The sequence below is a fragment of the Miscanthus floridulus genome, chromosome 10 (assembly GCF_019320115.1).
Source record: "Miscanthus floridulus cultivar M001 chromosome 10, ASM1932011v1, whole genome shotgun sequence".
Classification (NCBI taxonomy): domain Eukaryota; kingdom Viridiplantae; phylum Streptophyta; class Magnoliopsida; order Poales; family Poaceae; genus Miscanthus; species Miscanthus floridulus.
In genome coordinates, this window is record NC_089589.1 from 14,015,172 (window position 1) to 14,035,069 (window position 19,898).

The following is a 19,898-nucleotide window of genomic DNA, read 5'->3' on the forward strand; positions in this document are numbered from 1 at the left end:
TTCACCGTGAGCCGCAAACCCCACCGACAAACCCTAGACCGATCTAAGAGGGCGCGCAGCCAGCGACGGGAAGCTCCACTGACTTCGCCGTCGTCACTGCTACGCCGTCCGTCTGCACTGCATCGACGTCCGTGCCACCTCTACTCCACCCGTCGCTGCCCGTGTGCTGCCTCCATCACCGAAGCTGAGATGGCCAGCTCTGCGACTCCCTTCGAGGGCTCAGGTTCAACACCAACACTTCTCTCTTTATCTCTCCGATCTTTCTCCTCTGTTCATCCCGTATTCAAAGGAACGAACCCTAGATCTACTGCTAGAGATCCTAACTGTTCTTAACAATGGCATCAGAGCTAGTCTATCTAGTACGTGGATCTAGATCAGAAAATACAATCGAAAGAAATCCAAAGAAGTTGGTCCAATTTTGAATCGGATCAAGAAAGAGAAAACCTAACCCTAACAGAAAGGGGACGGTCATTAGGGGCTTCGGCCGACATAGGGTTCGGTTGAACCCCCTAACCTCGATCCCTTCAGATCTGAGAAAAGACTCGGGAAAAGGAAAGAAAGAGAACCGATTTCAAATCGGAAAAGAATCCAAAATCAAATCAAAACCCTAACCCTAGCATGAACAGAGAAAGGATGGAGGGGAAGGGATCCTACCCGGGTCCTCTCCCCGCCGTCGTCACCGCCATGGTGCGGGAATGGGACCGCGCCGCCTCTGCGCGCGGGGAAAGAAAGCCGGCCGGGGGCACGGCTCGCCGGGATCCGGCCAAAGGGGGGCGACGCGGCCAGGCCACTCGACGGCGGCGCGCTCACCCGCTGGGGAGCGCGCACGCCGGCGAGGGGGCCGACGACGGCGCCAGGGCTCGCTGCCTGCTCTCGCCGTGGTCGCTCGCTCGGTGACTGACTGAGGGAGAGCTGTGAGGCGAAGAGAAAGAGAAAGCATGAGGGCTAGGGCTTAGAGAGCGACGGCGTACGCTGGTTTTGATCCAGCGAGATTGAAGGCCGACCGTCCGATCGCGTTGGACGATCAGGATTCACCGCGCCGCGGCTCGGGCCTCTTTTGGCCCAGGCGGGCGATGTTGCTCGGCCGAATTCCCGGCCCAGGCCCAGGTTGTGGCCTGGGCGCGGGGGAGCGCGCTGAAAGCCGCCTGCAGCCGTGGGCCGTGGGCCGGTTGCGCTGCTCTGGGCCGAAATGGCCGAACACAGTGAAATGTTTTTTTTTCCAGAAACTTTTGATTCATAAATTCAAACTGAATTTTGATGTTGAAATCTGTACAATTTTGATCCAATGTCAATTTTGTTCAGAGAATAGTAAAGTGTTGTAACAGTTTCTGGAAAATAGAATTAAAAGATTTATTAAAGTTTCCGCTGCGTACTTAAAAATTGTTGCTTTCATTATTAAATTCGAACCAACGGGAGAATTTAATTTTGAAACATAGATAATTTTTACAGTTATTATAATGTTGTTATTATTCTGACCAACGTTGATTAATAGCAATATTATAATATTGATGTTATTATGGTTTTTTTTGTTATGCATTATTTCTATTCTGCCCAACGGTGATGTAGATTTAATGTATAAAACAATTGTATGTTTTAATTTTGACCAATGTTAAACTAAGGCATGCAATTGTTGTTGTTATTATTTGTGTTCTCACACTATTTGAATTGTATTTTCAGGAGGATACAACTTGATGAGTTGTATCAAAGAGATCCTCACTCTAAAAGGTGATAACTATATTGAGTGGAAGAAAAAGATAGACCTGGCTTTTATCCTCGCTGAGGTGGACTGGGTTGTCACCACATCGTGTCCCAGAGAACCTGTGGCACCCGTGAGGGAGACAGATGAGACTGATGCTGCATGGCAGAACAGAGAGCGGGACTTTGCTCCCGTAAAGATGTCTTTTGACCTTGAAAATAGAAAGTGGGTCACAGCCAATAAGAAATGTTTGGCTGTGATAAAGAATACAATTGAGCCTGTAATAGTAGGCTCAATTCCAGACTGTGACACGGTCACAGAGTACCTAGAAAGAATAAAGAGTCAGTTCACTGGCTCTTCAAAGACATATGCAACCCAGCTGATCAAGCAGCTGGTAACAGAAAGGTACTCTGGTGGCGGCAGTGGCATTAGAGAGCACATACTGAGAATGAGCAATTTGGCATCTAAGCTCAAACCAATGGATTTGGCACTCAAGGATGAGTTTCTTATTCATTTGATTTTTGCCTCTTTGCCAAAAGAATTTGACACATTTATTGTTAATTACAACATACAGCCCGAGAAATGGGATTTAGAAAAGCTCATAGCCATGTGTGTGTAGGAGGAGGAAAGAATAAAAGTTTCACAGGGTGGTACTGTCAACTACCTAAAAGATAAGAAAAAGAACTATAATAACAGCTCTTCCTCCAAGTCATCTGGAAAGGGTCCCATGCAACAGTCTCAGAACAAGCAATTCCTAGTGGATAAAGATCAGTGTCTCTACTGTAAGAAGACGGGACATTATAAGAAGAATTGTCCTGATTTCCTAAAGATGATAATGAAAAATAAAGGTGAGAACATTATTACGTTCGTAAATGAATCCTTGTATGTAAAGTTTTCAAAATCTACTTGGTGGATTGATTCAGGTGCAACTATTCATGTTGCTAATTCATTACAGGAATTCCGTTCGATGAGAACTTTGCAAAGAAGCGAAAGTTTCATTAAAGTCGCAAATGGAGAACAAGCAGATGTTGAGGCCGTTGGCGATCTTCCGCTAGAGCTTGCTGATGGCTTCATATTTTTTCTTAGAGATGTTCTTTATGTACCTTCTTTGCAAAGAAACTTGATTAGTGTATCAAAGTTGGACCATGATGGTTATGATTGCCATTTTGGAAATGGCAAATGTCAGATATTGTTTAATAATAGATGTATTGGTCTTGCCTTCCGACAAGACGAGCTTTATTTGTTATCACTTCGTGAAAATGTGAATTCCGTATGTGATGTGAATGAGAATGTATCCTCATCGAACAATGCAAACAGAAAACGAAAGAGAGCTCACGATGCGTTGTCGAAATTATGGCACTGTCGTTTAGGCCATATTTCGAGCGGGAGAATAGAAAGACTAGTTAAGAATGATATTCTTCCTCCATTAGAGCTCTCAGATTTAGAACAATGTAGAGATTGCATAAAAGGAAAGTATGTAAAGAAAATTAAGAAAGATGCCAAACGAAGCGCAGGAATTCTACAGATTATTCACACAGACATATGTGGTCCTTTTCCTATGAAAAGTGTGGATGGTTATGATTCATTCATAACATTCACAGACGATTACTCTCGTTTTGGCTACATTTATCCAATTAAAGAAAGAACAGAAGCGTTGGATAAATTCAAAATATTTAAAGCAGAAGTTGAAAATCAACATGATTTAAAGATTAAGATAGTCAGGTCTGACCGTGGGGGGGAGTACTACGGTCGGCATACCCCATATGGACAAGTTCCTGGACCTTTTGCAAGGTTCTTACAGGAGAATGGCATAGTCGCCCAGTATTCAACACCGGGCGAACCTCAGCAGAATGGAGTAGCTGAAAGGCATAACCGTACCCTGATGGATATGGTGCGTAGTATGATAAGTTACTCCACTTTACCAATGAGTCTGTGGATGGAGGCGTTAAAACCCGCCATTCATATTCTCAATAGAGTACCAAATAAGTCGGTGCCCAAAACACCGTATGAGTTGTGGATAGGAAGAGTACCCTCACTTAACCACTTGCGTGTGTGGGGGAGCCCTGCTGAGGCTAAAGTTTTTAACCCAAATATTGGGAAGCTAGATCCCAAAATAGTGAGTTGCCATTTTATTGGCTACCCAGAAAAGTCAAAAGGTTTTCGTTTCTACTGTCCAGATAGACATACAAAGTTTGTGGAAACGAGACATGTTGTCTTCCTAGAGGATGAAATGATTAGGGGGAGCATGGTAGCTCGAGAAATTGACCTTGAAGAGAAGCGGGTGTATGCACCCACTCCGATCATTCATGAGCCATTTTTCTCACTACCTGTTGTTGCTGCACCGACAGTACAAGATACTGTGGTGCCAGCACCTGTTGTTATCCCGCCTGTGGCAATAATGAATGATGATGAGGAACATGTGCCTCAGGATCCTATAGAACCTATTGCCACACATGAGGGGGAGCAACAACAGCCTCAAACAGAAAATGTGCCAAATGTGGAGGCCCCTAGAAGGTCTCAAAGAGTTAGAAAATCAGCTATTCCTGCTGATTATGAGGTGTACAACACTGAAGAATTTCAAATGGAGGATGATCCCACCTCATTTGAAGAAGCCATGAAAAGTGATCATTCATCAAAGTGGCTTGAGGCCATGGAAGATGAAATGAGATCAATGAATGCAAATAAAGTTTGGGATTTGGAGATAATTCTTAAAGGAGCCAAAACAGTAGGCTATAAATGGGTCTACAAAACAAAACTTGACTCTCAAGGGAATATAGAGAGATATAAAGCCCGACTTGTGGCAAAAGGCTTTACACAAAGAGAAGGGATTGATTACAATGAGACCTTTTCTCCAGTCTCATATAAGGATTCCTTCAGAATCATAATAGCATTAGTGGCACATTACGATTTAGAATTACATCAGATGGATGTAAAGACGGCATTTCTCAACGGAGATTTAGAAGAAAATGTCTACATGGCACAACCGAAAGGTTTTGTCATGGAAGGAAAAGAACATTTGGGATGCCGCCTAAAGAAATCCATTTATGGATTAAAACAAGCTTCAAGACAGTGGTACTTAAAGTTTGATCAGACAATAAAGAATTTTGGGTTTAAAGATAATGTTGAGGACAATTGTGTTTACACAAAGTTTAAGAATGGGAAGTTTATCTTCCTTGTCCTGTATGTGGATGATATCTTACTTGCTAGTAGTGATGTCAGACTACTACTGGAAACAAAGAAGTTTTTGTCCTCAAAATTTGATATGAAAGATCTTGGTGAAGCTTCGTTCGTTCTAGGGATCGAGATTCACCGAGATAGAAGTAAAGGGGTATTAGGACTGTCACAGAAAGCATACATAGAAAAAGTCTTAAAGAAATTCAGTATGCACAAATGTAGTCCCTCACCTGCTCCTATAGTCAAGGGCGATAGATATGGGGATTTTCAATGCCCCAGGAACCAATATGAGATCGATCAAATGAAAGTGGTTCCATATGCTTCAGCTGTCGGAAGCTTGCAATATGCTCAAGTATGCACGTGCCCTGACTTGGCATTTGTTACCGGGTTACTTGGCAGATTCCAGAGCAATCCTGGAATAGAACACTAGAAATTGGTAAAGAAAGTCTTGCGTTATTTGCAAGGAACGAAAGGCCTCATGATAACTTATAGAAGATCTAATTCACTCCATATAGTGGGATATTCAGATTCTGATTATGCGGGAGATAATAGAAAATCCATGTCTAGATATGTGTTCACTCTCGCAGGGGGAGCTATTTCATGGAAAAGCTCAAAGCAAACCGTCACTACATCGTCCACAATGTATGCCGAGTTTATAGCGTGTTATGAGGCAATGGGGCAGGTGAACTGGCTAAAGAAGTTCATACCCAGTTTGAAGGTGGTTGACGACATCAATAGACCACTGAAGTTATACTGCGATAATAATCCAGCAGTACAGTATGCTCACAACAATAGGTCAAGTGGTGCTGCCAAACACATTGACATAAAGTATTATGTTGTGAAAGATAAAGTCTAGGATCAAATGATAAGTCTTGAGCATATAAGTACCGAAAAGATGCTCGCGGATCCGCTTACAAAAGGCTTACCATCCAACGTGTTCAGAGAACATGTAGCCGGCATGGGTTTAAGGGAAAGCCTATGATTCCTGGACTATAAAGGGCCCAAAAGTTAAAGTAACTATTTCATATCAGAGACGTGCATTATAGCTGTTAAATCTATCGGCGATTGACCGTGACGATGAAACATGCTCTATGCATCATCTGTGAAGAAATGAGTAAGGATAAAAGGATTGAAGTTTAAAGTTTAAAGATAAAAGTAATAGTGAGATCAAGGGGGAGAATGTTAGATTGATCTCCCAGCCAATAAGCCCAACGGCCTATTGGGCCTTGGTCACACGCCCTAATCGGGGGCGCCCAACCCTACATGGTTGGTGGGCCCCCATCGCACTGCGCTATATAAAGAGGTGGGGGCCGGCGGCTCGAGGTACGAGGTTCACCGTGAGCCGCAAACCCCACCGACAAACCCTAGACCGATCTAAGAGGGCGCGTAGCCAGCGACGGGAAGCTCCACTGACTTCGTCGTCGTCGCTGCTACGCCGTCCGTCTGCACTGCATCGATGTCCGTGCCACCTCTACTCCACCCGTCGCTGCCCGTGTGCTGCCTCCATCACCGAAGCTGAGATGGCCGGCTCTGTGACTCCCTCCGAGGGCTCAGGTTCAACACCAACACTTCTCTCTTTATCTCTCCGATCTTTCTCCTCTGTTCATCCCATATTCAAAGGAACAAACCCTAGATCTACTGCTAGAGATCCTAACTGTTCTTAACAATGGCATCAGAGCTAGTCTATCTAGTACGTGGATGTAGATCAGAAAATACAATCGAAAGAAATCCAAAGAAGTTGGTCCGATTTTGAATCGGATCAAGAAAGAGAAAACCTAACCCTAACAGAAAGGGGATGGTCATTAGGGGCTTCGGCCGACATAGGGTTCGGTTGAACCCCCTAACCTCGATCCCTTCGGATCTGAGAAAAGACTCGGGAAAAGGAAAGAAAGAGAACCTATTTCAAATTGGAAAAGAATCCAAAATCAAATCAAAACCCCAACCCTAGCATGAACAGAGAAAGGATGGAGGGGAAGGGATCCTACCCAGGTCCTCTCCCCGCCATCGTCACCACCATGGTGCGGGAATGGGACCGCGCCGCCTCTACGCACGGGGAAAGAAAGCCGGCCGGGGGCACGGCTCGCCGGGATCCGGCCAAAGGGGGGTGCCGCGGCCAGGCCACTCGACGGCGGCGCGCTCACCCGAATTGTTAAGAACAGTTAGGATCTCTAGCAGTAGATCTTGGGTTCGTTCCTTTGAATACGGGATGAACAGAGGAGAAAGATCGGAGAGATAAAGAGAGAAGTGTTGGTGTTGAACCTGAGCCCTCGAAGGGAGTCGTAGAGCCGGCCATCTCAGCTTCGGTGATGGAGGCAGCACACGGGCAGCGATGGGTGGAGTAGAGGTGGCACGGACGTCGATGCAGTGCAGACGGATGGCGTAGCAGTGATGATGGCGAAGTCAGTGGAGCTTCCCGTCGCTGGCTGCGCGCCCTCTTAGATCGGTCTAGGGTTTGTCGGTGGGGTTTGCGGCTCATGGTAAACCTCGTACCTCGAGCCGCCGGCCCCCACCTCTTTATATAGCGTAGTGCGACGGGGGGCCACCAACCATATAGGGTTGGGCGCCCCCGATCAGGGCGCGTGACCAAGGCCCAATAGGCCGTTGGGCTTATTGGCTGGGAGATCAATCTAACATTCCCAACACCCAGAAGAACTTTATCTAAATATTCATAACAAATGGATCTACATGTTCTAAAGTGTTGTACTACACATGGTTTATATATCGACAATAACTTTTAGAACACTAACGGCACAAGGTAGCTATTTTCACTTACGCCCGTCTGATGGCTCGTTTCAAATTAACTAGAAACACAGGCGCAGCAAAGAGTCCCAGCCTGTGGATGATGAATCGTTTATTCTGCAGATGGGCATATGGGGTATTGACATTTGTTTGGGCTCATATTTATTCCGTTGTATTTAATAAAATAGAAAATGTCAAATTCCATTTGCACAGGGATACCAGTCATTCGCAATTATTAAGTGGCTAAAATTTCACATAAATTCATGTGCTTCAATGGCCCGGTGGTTCAAGGTAAAGCCAAAAGATTATGGTCAGCTACATGTTGTAAAGAGTTAAGTAACTCTTAGATATGATCATATTCATTTTTACGATAGTTGCCAAGCAAACGATATGCTTATCATGTGCCACTTGGCTGATGAAATTTGGTCTCTCAGTTTCATGATTGCAATTGTGAAAAAATGACTCACATTAACATTGAGATTCTCTAAGAAGAAAACAATCAATCGTACTGAAAGGATGTTGAAAATAGACTAGCCTGTTAGGTATTGCTTTTTGAGATCTCAGGTGTTACTCACATGGAGAAGTTACAAAGCTTGATAGGACCAAACATTGGGTTCATGAATTGAACTATTATTGTGACAACAGCTGTTACAGACTTGAAAATAGTACGTGCACATACAGATCAGAGGAACTACTATCAGAATCTCTTCACTGAATGCAGACAACTTGACTTTCAAAACTAACGAGTAAATGACCCATAACACACACTGCACATACTGACCGACGTTTTTGTTTTTAGCCCTTTTTTTGAAAGATTTTCACAAATACACCCCTAATGGTATCCTTTTAAAAAATAGACCCTCACCTCGGCACCGTGACAATTGGCGTCGAGCATACACGTCGCCGAGGTCCAGGGTCATTTTCTGCGTGTCGTTGACGTGGCTACCTTTGTGGCATGAATGTGTCTTGAGCTCGGTGTCGTGGATCTTGGCGCCAAGCTCGGCTCCATAGATCTCGGCACCAATTACTACGGCGCCGAGCTATGAAAATTGCTAAATTTGAATTTTTACCATGACTTGGATATTGAGAAATATGACTAACTCTAAAGTTTTTACAGTGACTTGCTGTATGATCACTTAAAACAGTCTAGTAATACATAAGATAAAAAATGATCTAAGGTTTATGTCCACGAACTAGCCTAAAAATGCTTCTAAGTGTTGGATCAATAGTTAACTCCTTTTTTCATGATGTTGTTTTGACCTGGGTAAAACTATAGTTTCTTTTCTAGATACGAAGTTTGACCTTTAATAGAAGTTGTAGTTTGAGTTGAGTACAACAAACTTTGTTTTTAACCTAAATATAAATCAGTCTTTAACATGGCCGTATAGTGACCACAAGTTTGAATACAGTGATGTTTTGGCCCCTCCAAATCTTTCTAATTCCCTGATCGCCGGCAGTGAATTGACATGTTTGCGATATTTTATTTTTCAAATTTGTATAGCAACTCAATTTGATATTGTACTACGAGTTTGAATACTCTCTGAGGAGATGACAATAAAATAAGTCTCGTTAAGTTTGGACTTAGCCACGGTAAAAAACCAGACTTAGCCATGGTCATAAATTCTAGACTTAGCCATATTTCCACGTGCTTATAGGTCATGACGTGCTTATAGGTGAGGTGTATTGCGTCTGTGCTTGCATGCCTGCACATGTGTACGGTTCGTTGCATGCACAAAGTGCGTACTACTACTCCGGATAGCAATGCAACAAAAGCATGGAGCCGTGCCGTGCATCATCCGGCCGTGCTTTAGGAGTCGAGCTCTACACTATGCCGCCTGGACGTGCTGTAGTTCCATTTGGTCAGACAAATTTTTTATCTTAAGTATTTCTAGATTGTTTTAAGTGATCAAACAACAAGTCACTATAAAAACTCTAGAGTTAGCCCCATTTCTCAATATCCAAGTCATGGTAAAAATTTAAATTTATCAATTTCCATAGCTCGGTGTCGTAGCAATTGGCGCCAAGATCTACGGGGCCAAGCTCAGGACACATTCGCGCCACGTAGGTAGCCACGTCAACAACACGCAGAACATGACCCTGGAGCTCGGTGCCAATTGTCACAGCGCCGAGGTTAGGGTCTATTTTTTGAAAGGATACCGTTAGGGGCGTATTTATAAAAAAATTTCAAAAAAAGAGCTAAAAACAAAAAAAATGAACATACTAAGTAGAGATAGTTCCCGTATTTCTTGAAGTCCGTCGGGGAGAAAGAATAATAGGCTTTTTTGCAAATTTCTACTCCATGTTGTGGCACCTTACAGCACAAAATCTCTGCTAGAAACCCAGTTGAGAGTCACTATGGTTTTGGGTGGCTACCATACCAAAGGACATCTTCAGCTATTGAAGCTTGTGGAGTTTTTGTAACAGAACCGACCAAATTATAAGAACGTAAGTACAAAAACAATCACCGAAGCGATCAAATTCCTGTACTTAAGCTCCCATAATCCCGGTAGTCCGGAAATCACGAAGAATTTCAACCAACTCTCGACATACAAACCAAGATCATAGTGATTCAACACAATACATCATCCGTTACAACATTTCATAAGTAGCATTCGGATTACATCCATCAGAGTTCAAATAACATATTACAAACCAAGTTTGAGTGTGCGGAAGCAACATAATTTAATACAAAACATCATAGTTTTCAAATACATTGCCAAGTCTGAGTCATGTCCCACAAAAGCATTATCAGGTACGAGAACTAGTAGAGACCGTGCCCAATGGTCTAGTCTTCATCCCCAGCTGGGAGAAGGCAGTACTTGCAGCAACCAAAGTAGAACTGGTCATCTGCAACAGGTGAGAGATAAACCCTGAGTACAAGAAGGTACTCAGCTAGACTTACCCATCAAAACCAGAAATAAAAGACACCAAGGATCATGCAAGGCTTTTCAGGTGGGCTAGCTTGACACAGTTGCATAAAAGAGCTTATGATTATAGTAACCAATTTAAACTTAGCTTCAAGCTTATCATCATTTACCTATCCACTACATTAGCACCTGTACTAGAGCACTCACTTATTAAGAGCAAACAATATTAACCATAGCAGGTATAATAAGGCTGTCATCATTATATCATCATTTCTGAACCATTATGTTATTTAGTGTATCTACATTGGAGATAAGCCCGTCAAGTTCTCACTAACCGGGAGAGACGGCGACTCGAATCGAATTACAACTCAGCTGAGGGGGTATTCCTAACTCTCACCCTGGCATACTTAGCAAGGGTAGTCGTGGGTCACCTTTGGGACAACTCAGGAACCAAATTCGCGGGTTCGATCAGCGCCAGCACTCTCAGGGATTACCCTTCTGCCAGGACGATCAGGACTTTTAAATCACCTGCCCTTGGACTCACGCCTACGGCTCCCTTCCGAGGCGTACTTTATACTTATCGACTCCCGGCCTGAGGTGAGCTACTCGGCTTCGTGGTCGGTCTCCAGACCCGGCCAACTAAGAGAGAGGCATGCGTTCAACATGAACAGGAAAGGCTCCAAGATTCAGTCCTTAATCGACACAGACGGAGTCACTGCAAACCGGCAAGCCTCCGCCCGGTATCCATTTCAAATTAAGACTGGTTCTTTTCCACGATAGCAAATATAGCCAACCGTGCCATATGTATCTTTCTATATCTCGCAGGTGACAGGAAATCACCCGACTTCTATCGTGTTTAAGCAGGGCTAAGCACTACACGAGCTTGAGCTACATAGGATTCAGGGTAACAATATCTAGACAAGGATTGGGTAACCAATGCAGCAATTGTTTGCATCCAACACCTAAACTTAATGCAATAATATATATATGTAACAATAATACTGTAACTGCATTTCGGAAATTAGGAGGCTTAATATGCTCTAGGGCTTGCCTTTTACAAAGTTGCAAGGACGGTGATCCAGGCACTCAACGGCGACCTCGTCTGGCACTTCTCCTGAAGGCTGCTCCTCCTGAATCTTCGGTGTCGGCTGCTGCTGCTCGCTTGGTTCCTCGAATTCCAGCAGTGTTACTCCCTCCGGTATACCTATTGCATGCCGATGCATGAGATAAATATCATGGATGCATAAGGAATGACATGATGCTCATGATGAATGAATTACAGTAAGTGTTTACGAAAGTATCACTGGACACTCGTTTACCGAGTAAGACTAGCCCTATTCAAATCACTTTAAAACAGGTATCTACTTTAACTTGAAGAACAAGATCACTTACCTAACTTGCATAACCTAAGATAAAGATGCTCATCTTCAGTTAAAGGCCTAACACCTAGGAACATTACCACAACTTAGAAATAGTAAAGGTATACATAATTTAACATTTAAAGTTTCATATGTATACAAGTAGTCCCTTAATTCAATCACAACCAGAGCTCTACAAATCCAAATGACTTGCATGAGGACATTCTGGAAAGCTTATGAAATTTTCTACAAATCAATGGTAAACAGCAAAGCACGATTCTTATGTTAACCAAATCAATTTCCAGTAAACCTAGAATCTGTTCCAGAAATAACAGGGTTACTAGCTTAATTATTTAATGATGATGCAAAAGTATAATTTGACCAAGCCAAGTTTACCAACTTGTTGCACATACCAGAGGAACACTAGAAAGTATAATGCTAACTTCTAAATAAATTATTTAATGTCCTTTTCAAATTTATTTAGTTAATTAGGTGATTAAAGCAATATATAGTAAAACTATTCATAAAAATCTACAAAAATTATAGTAGCTATCTCATGCTTCACATAGACTACCATAAAAATTTCAAAGCCATTGAGCAAGCAGAACTTGCTGTATCCAAAATAACAGGTGGCATGCCTATTTTTAGCATAATTAGGAAACCCTAATGAAAAGTGTCAAGCAACAGATTTCACATTTTTCCTAGCATCATTCTAGCATAAGAACCTTACTCACCAAATTTTACCTATACTGGATCTATAGAAAAATTATGAAAATTCACACAAGATCCATCCATTGATAAAAAAAATTCTATAACTCAAAAACTATACATGCACTAGCTCTGAAATTTTAACCAGAGCTTCTCCTAACCAATAATAGATTACCCACAAAATTTCATGATTTTTGGACCACAGAAACTCAAGATAAAATTCCAACAAGTTTGCATGTATCCAAAAACACATTTCAAAGTCCTATTTAATTTATCCAGAATTTCTAAAACATGTGCTCACATAATATTTTTATTAAATACTAGACATGACCAGGAACTTAACAAAATTGGAACCATCACATTTGGATCTACCAAACTTGAGTTACACATTTTTGAATCTATACCCAAAACTGTGAAAAACAATTAAACAAAACAAAATGGAAAAACCTACACAGCTACTGGGCCAGTCCAAGGAAACGGCGGCCCGCGAGCAACGCTGGCGCGGCCCAGAACACGGCACAGCCCACGCTGGGCTCCCGCCCGCGGTGACTGACGAGAGGGGCCCGCGCGTCAGCGAGACAGACAGGGGAGCGGAGGAAGACGACGGCGCAACTCGCCGCCGGTGGCTTCTCCGGCGAAGGCAACGGTGCCTACGTGTTCGCCTCACCCTAGCGGACCTAGGGGAACCCTTTATTGCAGCTACTAATGCTGCTAGAGGGGGTGGCGATGGCCACGGCGGCCCTCGGCCACGGCACGGCCGGCTCCGACGACGCTACGGCGTCGCAGCCCGATAAGGCGACCCTACGAGCTTCAGCAGCAATCCTAGAACCGAGTGTGAGATAGAGGAGGGATGGCAAGGACACGAGGACCGCTGGCCGCGTGGAGTGCAAACTCCGGTGAGGTCCGACAAGGCGGTGGTGGGGAAAACGGCGATTTCATCCTTACCAAGGTGAAATTGGCACGACGGTGGGGTGGAGGAGGTAGAGGGAAACACGGCGAGGCTCTGGGTGAGCTGGGCGACATGTTTTTGCCAGGACACGGGAGCTAGGCGAGGGCGAAGGTCCGGCTAGCAATGGCGGACGGCTTCGGTGCTGTGCGCTGTGGGAGGCGAGAGATGAGAAATGGAGCAGGCGACTCGGTCGGGCAGGCGCTGGGGTGCTTCATGACACGGCTGGCCGTGCCAGGGCACCCACGGCGCGTGGCCTACGCGCTCATGCGATCGGCGATGGGTGGCGCCACACGGCGGTGAAAATCTGAACCTGTCGAAACACTGTAGCACGCCATTCAGTCGATTTGATCAGCCTGACAGCGCAACTTCAACGCATTATCCTGACTAATCCGTTGCTCGTTTGCAAAAACAGTGTACATGAAAATTGTAGGCCTACCATCCACCTACCATTTATTTTCAAGGACCATCATCTAATTTGCCATGGATCAGCAGTTAAATGAAGCCCAAGTTGGCCTGATCCAACTGAAAATGCAGTTTAAGACTTAGACAAATTTTTCAGTGAAATCAGCATGGACATCTGACTTGTGGGCCTTGTTTGAACATGTTCTAGCCATTTTCATGAGATGGTCATATTGACACTTTTGTTCCTTGATAAATTGGCTACAATTTTGGTAAAGAGTGCACAGCCATGCAAAGTTTCTAAGTTAGTCTTTTGACTCAGTCAAACAGTGGCACTCAAAGGGTCAATTCAAGTCAAACCTCCACTTGAGGGCATTTTGGTCATTTCGATCTACATGAACAATGTCCCAACAAGTAACCTAAGTATAGTTAAGGTGTAATAGACCATGATCAACCAGTTTACAAAATTGTTATACCACTTCTAAAGATCACATGTGATAAAGCAATTAAAACAAGCAATTCATTCATATGTTTCAATTCCATGTTTCACCTGTTTCATGACCTTGTGGTTATTTTATACAGTGTTCGCCTACACGGCCGTGTAGGCCGATTACTTGCCGTGTACACGTTACTCAGCAGCTTTGCATGCAGTTTAGGCCATAAACAATATGGTACATGGTCAGTTCGTGTAAACGGTCAAAAACGGTCCTACACGGACTGCACGGGCGACACGGTTCGGAGCTAACACGGTTCTACACGGCGGGTGAAGCGAGTAGGAGGACGTTTAGGCGATTGGAGACATTTTGGCTGCAGAACGAAAATTTTAGACCTAGTCTCGCGCGCATCGGCCCAGTCAATTGTGACGACTATAAAAGCCAACCTGTTAGGGTTTGGCCTTTCTATCCCCAAAACATTTCACAGCCACCACAATTTCCAAATCCCCTGCACGGCTGCACACACACCGTCCGCCGCAGCTGCTGCGCCCGTCGCTCCTTCGGCCATCGCCGCCGCTCCAGCGGCTGCCCCTGTTGCTGCATTCCAAGTCTTCCTCCACCCCATTCTCCATCTAGGTCGAGCTCCTCTCTGCCTCTGCTGTCTACTCCAGGTTGAGCTCGTCTGCATCTCCGGCACAAACAAGTTAAGTGCTCCATGTACTCTCTTTGATTTATGCTCCAGAATGTACATACTGCGCAGTGCATACTAGACTACTAGTACTAGAGCTCCCTTCTCCTCTTCAAAAATCAATTGATATATCATATATGCTCCAGCGTGTGTAGATGCAGACTAGTACTAATGTTCCATTCTTTTCTATAGAAATCAACTCATATATGCTGTGCTCTAGCATGTGCGTACTAGTAGGCAGGTGTTGTTTTGTTCTCCAGAAATAAATACTGTGTGCTCTTGTAAAGAATAGAGATTTTTGTTTAGAAAAAAAGTTTAAAGAATAGAGAAAGGGATTGCAAGAATTGCTTTGTATGCTACAGTTCCAGATGCATTTGTTAAATTAAATCACTTAATTATGTTAGATGTGGCTGTGTTATTATTTTATTATGCACTTAGGCTATTAGATCTGGCATTTAGGTTCCTAATTCTGAAAGTTTGAAATATGAATATAGCAAGTACGCAGTTAGATGCTTCTTGTCACCTATTGTTTTGTGGCAATGGCTCTATTCTGTACTTTACAGTTTACATGAATGTTCTTGTGCCCTGTGCTGTACAGGGTACACCTATACTAATAATTTATAATTTGTGCTATGCTGTTTTCAGGATGTCTTCAGCTGCATCTGTTCCTTCCATAAACCCCAACAGTAGCCTCAAGAGGAACTCAGGTGACATTGGGTGGGACTATGGAGTCCTGGTGGACCCTAACAACCTAAATGTGATCAAGTGCAAGTTCTGTGATCTTGTTGTGAGGGCGGGGATATATAGGTTGAAGCAACATGTCGGTGGGATTCGTGGTGAGGTTAGACCTTGCCTCAAGGCACCGCCTGAGGCCATAGACAAGTGCAAGAAAGCTGTTGATGACTCGAAACAAGCTAAGAAGGCAAGGCAGGAGGAGAAGCAAGATGTCAGGGATGTTGTGATCCTTGATGATGGTCCAGATGTTGAAGATACCACCATCAATGGAGAAGGGCTTGATGATGTTGGAGACTCGACACAACGCAAGTTGGGACCTATGGATAAGTTTACATTGCCTATGGATTCTAGCTCATTGAGCAACACAAAACTGGTGAGGCAACAAAGAAGCACTGAAGCATTATGGAAAGAGAGAATGCATGCCTTGAAGAGATATATTGCAAGATGGGTGTATGTGCATGGTAATAAACTGGTCCCTTGCTCCATTACTGAAATAAATGTTGTAAATTTCTGGAGTCCTAACCTTGCTGAATTATTTGTTTCTAATGTCTAACCTTGAATTCTTGTAAATTTTAGGAATACCTTTCCATGCCATCAACAATGAAGAGTTTGACCAATTGCTAGAAGCTGCTGGACGCTTTGGCCCTGGTGGACAGAAACCAAATCAGCATGAGCTGTGGGAGAAATTATTGTATGAGGAAGTGGAGGACACAAAGAAATTGCTGAAGCTACAAGAGCAAGAATGGGCCAAAAATGGGTGCTCCATTATGACTGATGCATGGACAGATCAGAAGAGGAGAAGCATAATGAATATGTGTGTCAATTGCAGCATTGGTACAACTTTTTTGGAATCAAAGGAGGCCTCAGCTGAGTCCCATACTGGAGAATTCATCTTTCAGTATGTGGACAGTTGTATTGAGAAAATAGGTGCTGAAAAGGTGGTGCAAGTAGTCACAGATAATGCCTCCAACAACATGGCAGCGAAAGCCCTGTTGTCTGTGAAGAGGCCCAATATATTTTGGAGCTCATGTGCAACACATACTCTCAATTTGATGCTTGAAGGCATTGGGAAACTGAAAAGATTCAAGACCATCATTGATCAAGCAAAGGCACTGACCATCTTTATCTATGCACACCATAAAACATTGGCTTTGATGAGGAAATTCACAAAAAAGAGAGACATCATTAGGCCTGGTGTGACCAGATTTGCTTCCTCTTTTCTCACCTTACAAAGCTTGTATGAGAAGAAGAATGAGCTAAGGGCAATGTCTCAAAGTGAGGAATGGGAGACAATCAGTCATGTCAAGAAGACCCCAAAAGGTGTGCAGGCCACAGCCACTTTGGTGAAACCTAATTTTTGGGCTGGTGTTGCTCTTTGTTTGAGAGTATTTGAGCCATTGGTCAAAGTACTTCGCATGGTTGATGGGGATGTGAAGCCATCAATGGCTTTTCTTTATGGAGACATTCTTAAGGCTAAAAAAGAGATCATGGTGGGCTTAGGGAATATTGACAAGGCTGGGACTCTCAATCTATACAACAATATCATAGAAATCATTGATGAGAAGATGAAGGGCAGGTTGGATAGTCCTTTGCACTTAGTTGCATACTTCTTGAATCCCTATTATAGCTACAATGATTCTTCCATCTTTGGAGAAGAGGAAGTCATGGATGGGTTCTTTACAGCTGTTGAAACTTTTTATCATGGTGATTATGACAGGCAAAATCAAGTCCTCAATGAAGATCTGCACAAGTTCAAATATCAAACCGGCCACTTTGCAAAACCTATAGCAATGGCTGGCTGTAAGGATTATAATTTCTTCCTAGGTATGCAAGTTTGTAGTTTATTTTAGATCTAAAATGTTGTATCTAAATTTCTGGTTGCATGTTTAACACTATAACAGTTATACTTGATTACTTGTGCAGCCAAGTGGTGGGGAAATTATGGAACACAAGTTCCAACTCTACAAAAGATGGCTATAAGGATTCTCTCTTTGACTTCAAGTTCCTCAGACTGTGAAATAAATTGGAGTTGCTTTGATGGGGTAATTCACTAAGTCTCCAAATCTTAATTAGTTGTGAACTACGATAATTTTTGTTCTATCCAACAATTTAATACTTAAGTGCACTTGTGAATCTAAAATTTGTAGGTTCATACCAAGAAGAGAAACAGGCTCACTTGTGAGAGAGTTGAGCAACTTGTCTACGTTCGCTTCAATAACCTTCATTCAAAGAAAAAGGCAAAGGCAAAAAAGAACAATAAAGTAGATCCTCTAGTAGCAGCAAATGCAACTTGTGCCCAAGGGTGGATGGTTGATGGTGGAGATGATGACAACTCTGATGTTGATGCTATTACAGGGCTAACATGGCAGCAAATTGTAGATACATGTGGGCCTGAGGAGGTAACAAAACTACGTAGGAGCGCAAGGTTGGCTCACCCAAGACAGATTGAAGAGGATGTCCAATCTGAACCTGAAGAGCTACCAAATGAGGAGGAAGAAATCAAGTTTGAGTCTGATCAAGAAGAAGTGGTCACAACTGGTTATGAGCAAGATCATGACACCGCAAATGATGATTGAGCTTGAGGCCTTAGGCCTTTTCATGAACCATTCTATCACTTAGTTAATTTATCTTTACCAGATATTCCTAAGAACTTTTAGATGTTGATGTATTATTGTGAGAACTACGTGTTTATGTGTGTGTGTGTGTGTGACTATGTGTCTATGATGCTATGCATGTGAGAACTGAGAACTATGTGTGAGTGTGATTGTGCCATTTAGCCATTCACTCATTTGTCATATCTGAGAACTGAGAACTGTGTTGTTAACCTGTCATGTTTGTGAGTGTGCTGTTAACCTGTCATTCACTGATTTGTATTCTTTATTATGTTGTAGGAGTAGGAATATATCGATTTATGATTACTTACATGTCAAAATAGTTATTTTTACAAATATAATACGAAAACGTGTAATCCATGTAAAACCGTGTACACGTCGTGTACACAGTCTAAACGCTACACGAGGCCTTGCCGACCGTGTACCGTTTACCATTTAGGAAAACATTGATTTTATACTTGTCATATTACTACCATGTTGCCATGTTTCAAGGTATGAGAAACTCAGGTTGTATTCACATGTTACACCATTACTATTCACAACACTCAAGTATGAAACATACACAATTTGAAAAATGTTGCATATGCATGTTTCAGTAACAAAGGCATGATGAGATAGATGATGCACATGTTTATGAAATGAAATGCAATTAGTGGAAGACAAACACCTAGGGTGTTATAGCCCTCCCCCCTTAGAAAAATCTCGTCCCGAGATTTGGAAAGCGTACCATTTAGTATAGAAAGTTGGATGATTTTCTTTTAAATAATCTTCCCGCTCCCAAGTTGCATCTCGTTCGCTATGATTACTCCAAACTACCTTGTATAACTTAACCACTGTGTACGAGTCACTCTTTCTTGAGTATCTAGAACTTGCACGGGCTTTTCCTCATAAGAAAGATCGGATTTCAAGTTGACTTTTCTTATCGCTATTCTTTCCTCGGGAATACGAAGACACTTCTTCAGCTAGGACACATGGAATACCGATAATATAGCTCCCATCTCACGTGGTAGATCGAGCTTATATGCTACTCTTCCACTTTTCTCGATAATGCGGTAGGGTCCAACATATCGAGGCTCCAGCTTCCTTTTGATTCCAAAACGTTTTACTCCTTTCATAGGGGATACCTTCAAATAAACATGATCACCTACTTCAAACTCAATAGGTTTTCTTCTCTTGTCAGCATAGCTCTTTTGTCTAGCCTGTGCGGCAGTCATATTCTTCTGTATAGTTTGGACTTGCTCTTCAGCTTCTTTTACAAAGTCAATACCATAGAATCTTCTTTCCCCGGGTTCCACCCAGTTCAAAGGAGTTCTACACTTGTGGCCATAAAGAGCTTCAAAAGGAGCCATTTTGATACTCTCTTGATAACTGTTGTTATAAGAGAATTCAGCGAGAGGTAACCAGTCCTCCCAAGAGCCTTTGCAAGAGATAAGACAAGCCCTAAGCATGTCTTCAAGAATTTGATTAACACGCTCAGTCTGTCCTGATGTTTGCGGATGATAGGCAGAACTACGGATTAAATGAGTACCAAGATTCTGA

General features: G+C 43.1%; 1 protein-coding gene across 1 annotated transcript; it reads left to right on the forward strand.

Moving 5' to 3' along the window:
• Positions 1–633: 633 nt before the first annotated feature.
• On the forward strand, positions 634–18,323 carry LOC136488041 (uncharacterized). Its single transcript, XM_066485093.1, has 5 exons — positions 634–893; positions 15,658–16,208; positions 16,324–17,571; positions 17,671–17,789; positions 17,895–18,323. Exons 1-5 carry the CDS (start codon positions 634–636, stop codon positions 18,321–18,323), a joined length of 2,607 nt encoding a protein of 868 aa, XP_066341190.1.
• The last annotated feature ends 1,575 nt before the right edge of the window (positions 18,324–19,898 follow it).